General features: G+C 35.9%; 1 protein-coding gene across 1 annotated transcript; it reads left to right on the top strand.

Moving 5' to 3' along the window:
- Positions 1-9,052: 9,052 nt before the first annotated feature.
- Positions 9,053-10,306, top strand: LOC108375230 (uncharacterized). The gene has a single exon (XM_017631336.1). It carries the CDS (start codon positions 9,053-9,055, stop codon positions 10,304-10,306), a length of 1,254 nt encoding a protein of 417 aa, XP_017486825.1.
- Positions 10,307-10,606: the final 300 nt, after the last annotated feature.

Below are 10,606 nucleotides of genomic sequence, written 5' to 3'. Positions count from 1 at the left end.
ATTGCATTTTTCACTCGCGATAAAAGAATGCAAAAATAATTGTGGAATATTCTTGATCGCGAACGTGAGAGAATGTGCGTAAGAATTTCCGAACCCTGGTTCCTACATTATTAAATTTTATTATACTGAGTTAAGGATTCCCAGAGGATGATTAACTTGTGATTTAAAAACATAAATTTAACCTAATACGGAATACACAATGAGTACCGATATGAGTAGGTATCGATACTATAGGTCCGATATTTTTGAAGCATCGATATTATTTTTTGATACTACTTCCAAGTAAAAGTATCGATACCTGCATGGTATCGATTCATCCCTAGTCATGGCAGATTACAACTTCGCCTGCTCTCGTCATTGGACTTTTTTAAATTGAATTACTATTTCAAAATTAGGAAAGTCTAAAGCAACGTCTCTGAAAGAATTAGAAAATTTAACGATAATGCTATTCTGTCTAACTGAAGATCCTGTACGTGAACGCGTAAACTTGGGCAAATGAAGGTAAACAATTGCAACCCTTTCCTAGCATTATAAAATCATATAATACTTTTTCAATTGTTTCAAGTGGATTCTGATGTAGTCCTCGAAATTCAGGCCCCTATTGCGAGTGTCGATTGGCAGTAGAATAGAAATTTTTCGATCGAGCCGATCATCTTTTATTTTGCTATTGTGTAACTTGATCGATAAAAAGTTGTACTATTGTGAATATTTGACTGATTTGCAAGCAGCTGTTTGTTTGTTTAAATTTGTTTCTTTCTTTCTTTTGAAGCACTTACATCATTTTTAAAATGATTGCTTTTATTATAAAATTTAAAAAATGGACACAGTTGAAATATGGTTTAGTGATGAGGAAGTATTTGCCGTAATAAGAAGAGAGAGGCCGAAATACGTGAGTGCGAAGAGCTTGAGATGCTGGCCGACAGGAAGAACGCCCGAAAATTCTACCAGAGGGTTAGGCGACTTACGGAAGGTTTCAAGACCGGGGCGAACTCCTGTAAGAACAACAATGGCGACCTAGTGACCGATGTCCAGAATATACTTAAATTATGGAGGGAACACTTTTATAACCTACTGAATGGTAGCAGCGCTGAAAGTAGTGAGGAAGACGAACCCGAGTCCCCAGTCGATGATGATGGAGTAGCTGTCCCACCGCCGGAGTTATATGCACAAGAAATATTCTATATCTTTCACCATATAAGCGGAGCTTCCTCCCCTACTCTTTCCGGAAATTCCTTTGCCTATGTCTCACTCTCCTGCATCAGCACGACCAACCGCGCAAGTTGCTTACAATTTTTGATCTGTAATTCAGACATATACACACATATGTATATTTCACAATTTTTTACAACTTCCGCTTCAATTGACTTACTTTTTATCCATTATAGTACCACTTTCTTATTTAAAATATAAATTTTATAAACGCAAACTCCAACGACTAAAAAACAGCAATAGAAGGATGAGCGATTAAAAAGTATTCACAGTCGCTAATTGAGCCACTAAGCGACACTCGCAATAGCATCGATAATCGCTTAATATTCGTTTATCTACTGCCAGTCGACATTCGCAATAGGGGTATCAGCTTGCAACTCTATTGTGGATACTGTTGCTCTCCGACCATGATACAATTTTCTAAATTTGTTTATAACGAGATGTAGCCCTTGAATCGATGTTACTCACGATAATGCGACGTACAGGAGCTGTTGAGCGCATACGATCTTACCAATGACTTGCTTGGACTTATGAATCGTTATCGCACACGCAGAGACTAGAGGAAAATAGTAACGCTTTACCATTACTGTTCTAATGCTAATGCTGTAGAGGATGCCCTGTGTTCTATTGGTACCACCAGAGGAGAAAGATTGTACTTTTGTATTGATGCCGCTGCTTTTCTTCTGTTTTTTTTTTAGATTTGTGAGAATCTGGGAATTTCAGCCATAAGCGAGCCATCACAACACGCAAACTTTTTCAGCTTATTGGCTATTCTGCAAAAATCTTTGGTCCATGTTGTCCATTTGTGCCATATTGGAATACATACTTACAAAATGCTCCTCTGTAATGGCGTAGCGGCCAAACTCGTGACTTTACACCAGCTTATTGTTACCCGATCATTGCTCGAGTTTTAACGATCGTATTCCCTGTATGATGTTTATTGGGTTGTGTTGCCGAGAGGAAGATACTCCATGAAGTAAGCCGTTGAAGAAGTTTTGTGCCACTCTGGTGTAATGCAGAGCTTTAGTATATGGTCCTGCCTTGGTTGGTTAATTTTGGGTAACTCCTTGACCTTTACAGCATAAAGAGACGGCAGCGTTGATCCGGATCAACTCGGGAATTAACTTCAGTTGTTCCGGATTAAGTCCGTCTGTTTAAGGGGTACTCTTTACATGCTTGCATATGGAGTAGTCGCGTTTTTGCAGTGTAGTTTAACACATGTACAAACAAACACATATGAGCGACCGGCAAAGCGACGAGAATAGCGAAGTAGAGCTGCAAAACTATCGATAGTCAAACCATCGATAGTATTCGATATTATTTTTAAAACTATCGATATATCGACGATAGTATCGTATAAGGTTTTCGTTCAAGTTTGATATTAAGATTTATTTAAAAATTCATTAGGGCTTCCATATTCGTTGCATTTGTAAATTCAAAAAAATAAAATGCACACGGTTGCCATGGCAACAAGCAAAAAATTTACAAATGCAATTCCAACTGCAAATCCAAGACCATTTCCACAATATCCTGAACAGCCCTATTCTAAAGTTCCGTATACGTGAATGCACACGTTTCTTTTTAATGTTTAACAGTTAAGTTAGAAGTAAAGATATTGAAAATTTGATATTGGAAAAAAACCATTGGCTTTTCTTGAATTTAATTTTTTTGCAGTTTTACAGACATCCTCCTGTCATAAGGCATTCAGAGAGTAAAATAAAGTTTTAGAACAAAAGCCCCATGTTTTTATCTAAAAAGTAGTGGTTTTTTATTACCTAGTATCAAATAATGATGAACAGCATTTAAAGTGTTTGTGCAAGTTAATTTGTGTCAGTTTTTTACTAGAGTAAGTGTTTTTTAAAAGGTGCAAGTTTTCCGTCCTTTTCGAAGATGTTCATTATTTTTTTAGTACCTGTTTATAAAAGTAGTAAACAAAATATTAGTTAAACTTGTATGTATAAGAGAAACCAATGAAACCGAGAAATAGTGCTTGAATAAATACTGAATCACATGTCTCTCGGATTATCGATAGTGTACAAAAAGCATCGATAGTGGTGAAAAATAAAAAACATCGATAACATCGATAGTGCCACCGATAGTTTTGCAGCTCTATAGCGAAGAAAACAAACACAAAATCACTTCGGTTTGACTTCAACCCTTCGCTTGAATTCTATGCGCTTANGATAGTGTACAAAAAGCATCGATAGTGGTGAAAAATAAAAAACATCGATAGTGCCACCGATAGTTTTGCAGCTCTATAGCGAAGAAAACAAACACAAAATCACTTCGATTTGACTTCAACCCTTCGGTTGAATTCTATGCGCTTATATATTTACACAAGTAGACTCTACGTCGGCACATAAACACACAAACGTGTATTGGCTAGGTTAACATACGTAAATATGTATGTATGTACTAGGGATGTTGCGAATGTGGAATTTCTCATTCGCATCTGCGCATGTCTAACAGGCTGTTATTGCTTACGCGTAAAAGCCCATTTAGAGTATTTAGCTCTAAATGCTACTCTAAATGTACATTTATCCATAAAAAATTAGTCACCTAAATGCAACTCCATTTCTGCATTAAGAATCTAAATGCTAAAGGCAACCCTGTGATCTTCAAAAATTTCCACGATTCGAACATGGTTTAATGAGAAAAGTGGGNGAGTATTTAGCTCTAAATGCTACTCTAAATGTACATTTATCCATAAAAAATTAGTCACCTAAATGCAACTCCATTTCTGCATTAAGAATCTAAATGCTAAAGGCAACCCTGTGATCTTCAAAAATTTCCACGATTCGAACATGGTTTAATGAGAAAAGTGGGAACATTGCTTTTTCGCGTATACAGTTGCTAGCTGCGTTTCAGTGATCGCGGATCAAGATTTCATTTATTATTTTACGTTATTTGGATAAAGAAAAGTTACGCAAAATCAATATCGNTATATTTACACAAGTAGACTCTACGTCGGCACATAAACACACAAACGTGTATTGGCTAGGTTAACATACGTAAATATGTATGTATGTACTAGGGATGTTGCGAATGTGGAATTTCTCATTCGCATCTGCGCATGTCTAACAGGCTGTTATTGCTTACGCGTAAAAGCACATTTATNAATTTCTCATTCGCATCTGCGCATGTCTAACAGGCTGTTATTGCTTACGCGTAAAAGCCCATTTATAGTATTTAGCTCTAAATGCTACTCTAAATGTACATTTATCCATAAAAAATTAGTCACCTAAATGCAACTCCATTTCTGCATTAAGAATCTAAATGCTAAAGGCAACCCTGTGATCTTCAAAAATTTCCACGATTCGAACATGGTTTAATGAGAAAAGTGGGAACATTGCTTTTTCGCGTATACAGTTGCTAGCTGCGTTTCAGTGATCGCGGATCAAGATTTCATTTATTATTTTACGTTATTTGGATAAAGAAAAGTTACGCAAAATCAATATCGATGTGATGCTGATAGAAATCTGGATCAATATGTGATCAACTCTGTTTGTTTTGCTTCCTAATTAATGGAGAAAATTTTAATTGACAGCACCGACAAATAAATATATACACAAACAAATTTTCGGCTAGGGTTAAAACAATTCAAGGTTTTGTATTGAATTTTTTGTTTAAAATTTCTTTTAGCAATTTAAGTACGGTTTTTTGCATATTATCTTATCCGTGAGAATTGATCGTGATAGATCCGGATCTGAATAAGCGACTGGAATACGGCTGTTTGTCAAAAGCATACGATTTCGAACTCGCGTAAACCGGGCGTGGCACCTCCCTTACTAACTAAAATTTTCATGTTGTATATCTCTTAAAATATTTGCGGTAGAGTACTGGAACTTGGTTTCGAGATAAATGAAATTAATTCCATACTCGTGGGAAAAAATGGGCGGAATTGGAAAAGGGGACGTTGCACCTTCCGTAGGCGTGAAATATTTAATCAGCTATGACTTCGGAACCGTAAGTCACATGAAATTGAAATTTGGTATGCAGACATATCTAAAGTAGGTGCTTTTAGTAAGGTATATATATAAATGAGTCTGTAAATGGGCCCAAAGGCGTGGACAATTTTATCAGCTATAACTTCGGAACCATAAGTCACATAAACGTGAAACTTGGTATGCAGACATATCTATGGTACATAGGTGCTTTTAGTAAGGTATACATAAATGAGTTTGTAAAAGGGGGTGTGGCACATCTCATAGGTGTGGAGTTTTTAATCAGCCATAACTTCTGAACGATAAGTCACATGAACTTGAAATTTGATATGCAGACATATCTATGGTACATGGGTGCTTATAGTAAGGTATGTTTATATAGAAGAGTTTGTAAAAGTGGGCGTAGCGCATAACACAGCCGTCGAATTTTGTATCAACCATAACTTCGGAACCAGAATTTACATGGCCCCTTAAATTCTTTCTGATATGCCTTTCGAATTTACAGGACTGTTTCCAGTTCGCTTAGCTTTTGCAATGGTAAAGCTGGGATCACACGATTTGTAAATTTTTTTCAAATTCATAGACATATCATGTGAGCGCTAAATTGCATTTGTCATTTATCAGAAAAGCCAAATATTTGCCTTCTTGTGGCAAATGAAAAACAACCCTGGTGGCCAAATCGTGTGAACGCAATGCTGCTACATAAGCCAAATAAAAATTACGCAAACGACCAAATATCTGATTTGCCACTTCATGATAAATGCCAGTGACAAATATACAAATATTGTTGAACAGTATTGCCATTTCGTGCTTGTGAACCTTTGTATTTTCCAATTTTGGTAAAATTTTAATCTACATATATAAAAATGAATGTTTGTCTGTATGTCCTTTATAGGCGTCAAAAGTACCCAACCGATTTTAATGCAATTTTTACGGTAGGTGCATATAATCACTGGAAGTGTTATAGAACAAAACTAATGTCGATACGTTGCACTGCAGTCGAGATATTTCTAAAATCCGTATTTACATACCGATTTGATTAAAATTCGAAACATTTATCAAACACCTAAACATATATATATATTGTGTGAAAATAGGTTCGATAGGTGGCGCTGGAGTCGATATATTTCTAAAATCCGAATTTCCAGGCCGATTTGATTCAAATTCAAGACATTTATCTAGGGGCAGGTATATAAATACGTTGTATAAACTGAAGTGAAAATAGATAAATCAACTACTACAGTGTATAGCGACCTACATTTTTCACAGAGAGCCAGAAACTTCAACATTCCAAAAAATTTTAATAATTCCTGGAATGATGTTTAGTATGTAAAACAAATTTCGGAAGCAAGAAATATTGGACTCTTTAAAATTTTTTCCACAGAAAGAAAGTATAAATTGTTTTCCAGCATAATGCATTTTCTTAAGGACGCAGGTACAGAGCTGTAACACATACATATGTATGTATTCCCTGTAGTGAAACGAAATAGTGCGGAACTGGTTCGGTTCTAGTGCGTTTGGAACCATGACTAGTACGCGTTAATTTTCTTTTGCATGCTAGCGACTGGCGAATTTAACATTGCGATGTCCTAGGAAGTGTCAATTGTCCCCCATTGCACCCCTTTGGCTCTGGTTCCGAACCAGTTCTAAATTCGACAGATAAGATCTAGTTCGTTTTGCATCCCTTGTTCTATAGTTCCGAACCAGTTCCTAATTCGACAGATGAGATCTAGTTCGATCTGCATCCATTTTTTATAGTTCCCAACCTGTTAAAAATTCGTCACCTTAGATCTACATTTCTAATCAGGCTTGTCGACACATTTCCCTTTTATATTAAATACGATCGGTTGAAGGAAGGGCAATACCATCACAAATGTTTAAACGCATTTATTAAAAATTTATAAACCACATTAGTAGTAGTAGTAGTAGTAAACTTAAGTAGTAAGTAAAAAACAAAAGTGCGTTCTGCTTAAAAGTAAAAATATTAGTTCACTTTGTCTTTCTTGTCTAAATTTAAGCATATTTATTTTTTTAGTAAATTCAGTTATTTTTAAGCTTATATGTATATGAAGTACTTCGAAAGTTTTTGTCGTACTTAACTTAAATAAGACATACAGTCAGTCAATAAAGTTTACATAGGTACAGCGAAGTTTTTACAACACCGGCAACTATTTTTTAAATATTTTATATTTCCCTAATTTTTTATAAAAATATGGTTAATTCTACACCAAAAACCCCAAAAATCAGAGTCCCAAACCTTATGCAAACTTAAAGAAAACTCTGCAAATTTCCATCCAAATATTTGCAATTTACACTCTTTAGAAAAAAGTTAAGTACGCAGTTTTTTAGCCCATTCAATTTTAGTACAACAAAGTGCAAGTTTGAGGTAGCTAGGACTTACCATTGATATTTAGCAATTTTTTTTTTGTTGTTTGGTAAGTCCTAGCTTGCTCATACTTGCACTTCATTATACTAAAATTGAATGGGCTAAAAAACTGCAAACTCAACTTTTTTCTAGAGAGCGTAAATAGAAAGTGAATTATTTTAATGAAATTATGCACAAGGTTTAGAACTCTGATTTTTGGGGATTTTGTTGTAGAGTTGACCACATTTTTATAAAAAATTACCGAAAACTAAAATATTTAAAAAATAGTTGCCTGTATTGTAAAAAAATCGTTGTACTGAAACTTTATTGACTGACTGTATTAAGGTAGCTGTGCTGGATTGCATAAAAAAAAATTAATTTGTCTTTTTCTTAAAAAAAAAGGTAGCTCTGGTGGCTTGCATTTTTAAATAAATTTAGTGAGAAAGTGGTAATTATTATGACACTTTTTTTTTTAAATGCCTCTTTTTCTGCAACTGAATTGCCTTTCTCAATTGTCCTTAAGGATCTTGGCCTTTGTTTATGGAATCACTAAGTATAATGATTATTAAGCAACTCAAAAACTATACCAGCGTGATTACCGACGTATCCTTTTGAGAGGTAGCCGCACCCTTATAAAAGGAATAAGACCCAAACTTTTCAGGTCAAAATTTCAGTAGGTTGCATCTGTATGGCCTTTCAATTTTATAAATTATCGTTATTTTTAAGTGGAAAAATAAAACTCAAAATTAGTGATAATATCTGCGCGAAAAAATAAAAATCATAAAATAATCATTATTTGTAATCCCAAAAATAAAAATCAAATAATAATTATTTCCGTTTGAGCGAAAAAATAAAACTCAATAATAATTCATAAACTAATGGTTAAATGCTTATTTAAATTATTTTTCTCATAATGATTACCTTCCCTGCGTTTAAAATTTGAAATAAAATAGTTTAGTGAAAGTACCACATTTCACTGCTTTTGGACTGGTGCGGAACTAGTTATTACTGGGCTGGTTCGTTTTTGGCTGAAAAGAATTAGTACTGAACTAGAAATCTGGTTCACTAGTTCGTGTTTTCCCTACAGGGTTTGGGCTCTTTTAAACTTTTTGCGTAAGAAAGTAGGTAAACAGGGTTCTCCAGTATAATGCATTTTATTAAACACGCAGGTACATAAGTAGATCGTTAGAGCGTATCTATTCATGTATATAAAGATAGATGTTGGTTAAGGCTAAGGTTAAATGTTTCCTAGGTAGGTATGTTAGTTAGGGTTTATTTACTGAGATCGGAATATACAATGTATTTTGGGCCTATTTTAAGAATATTAAAAATTTAAACAGTTCCGCAGTAAGCATGTGCACTCTGCAGTGCTAAGTACAGCAAAATATAATAACTGATAAAATTACTATAAAGGCTGTGGTTAAAATACAATTGAAATTTGTTCAATATTGTGGCAATTTATTTGTGCAATAAAGTTTTGCTGAGTGACATCTTATAAATTCAAACGCATTTTTCACGTCGTTCCCGTACAATTATGCCTCCAAAGCGACAAGCAATTGGCCGATCTACACCTCAAGCACGGAAGAAAAGAGCATTACGAGCCTCAGAATCAGACGAACAACGAGCATTAAGGCTAGAAAATCTTCGAGTACATGCCGCTGAGACCCGTTCGTCTGAATCATCTGAACAACAAGAAGTGAGGTTAGAAACTGATCGAATACGTACTACTCAGGCCCGTTCGTCTGAGACAACTGAACATCGGGAAAGAAGGCTGCAAAATGTTCGAATAAGCACCGCTCGATCAAGACGAACACTGCACGCTGATTTAAATCTTTGGGCATTCCATTATGACAGTAATAATAATTACAGTCTTCATCCAAGTGTCAACATTGGAAAAATGGATAAAATTTGCATGTATTGTAGCGCCCTCAAATTTAAGAGCGAAACGCCACGAATGTGCTGCGCCAGTGGAAAAGTTAAACTGCCAGAATTACCTCCACCACCCGAACCACTATCAACGTTGCTATCAGGTGCTACACGTGAGTCAAAGCATTTGTTGGAAAACATCCGCAAATACAATTCATGTTTTCAAATGACATCGTTCGGTGCAACGAACATCGTGCGCGAAAATTACATGCCAACATTCAGAGTCCAAGGGCAAATTTATCATCGTGTCGGATCGCTTCTACCATTGCCGGACGCAGATCACATGTTTCTTCAAATTTATTTCATGGCCAACAGTGATGAACAACACAATGAATTAGTTCAGTTGTTTAAAACCGCCATTCAACGAATGCCAGCCGATGACTACGCAGTTGTAATTCGAGCAGACAAAAGACCCGCTGCCCAACACGAAAGGCAGTTCAATGCACCAACAATCAATGAAGTGGCGATCGTGATAATTGGCGAAGAATTCAAATCGCACGACATAATTCTTCATCGTAGAAATGGTGACGTTCAGCGAGCATCCGAAACTCATCGCTCATACGACGGATTGCAGTATCCGATTCTGTTTTGGCGAGGAGAAGATGGATATCCTTTCAGCATCAAAATGAAAAATGCACCAACAGACGAGGAAACGAATAAGAAAGTCAGTGCCATGAATTATTATTCGTATCGATTGATGATTCGTCAAGACGCTGAAAACCACATTCTGAAATGTCGACAATTGTTCCATCAATACATCGTCGATATGTACGCGAAGATTGAAACCGAACGACNGACGGATTGCAGTATCCGATTCTGTTTTGGCGAGGAGAAGATGGATATCATTTCAACATCAAAATGAAAAATGCACCAACAGACGAGGAAACGAATAAGAAAGTCAGTGCCATGAATTATTATTCGTATCGATTGATGATTCGTCAAGACGCTGAAAACCACATTCTGAAATGTCGACAATTGTTCCATCAATACATCGTCGATATGTACGCGAAGATTGAAACCGAAGGACTCCTATACATTCGATTGAATCAAACCGAGTTGCGTTCTGAAGAGTACATCCATTTACGAGACGCAATCGTTAATGATGGTAACGTGAATCCAAACGAATTGGGAAGAATGGTCATATTACCGTCTACATCCACGG

The sequence above is a fragment of the Rhagoletis zephyria genome, unplaced genomic scaffold (genome assembly GCF_001687245.7).
Source record: "Rhagoletis zephyria isolate East Lansing unplaced genomic scaffold, Rhagoletis_zephyria_1.1 Rzeph_scaffold_08651, whole genome shotgun sequence".
In the NCBI taxonomy this organism is placed as follows: Eukaryota; Metazoa; Arthropoda; class Insecta; order Diptera; family Tephritidae; genus Rhagoletis; species Rhagoletis zephyria.
Note: the sequence above shows the minus strand (reverse complement) of the source record. Positions and strands in the feature narration are given on the sequence as shown.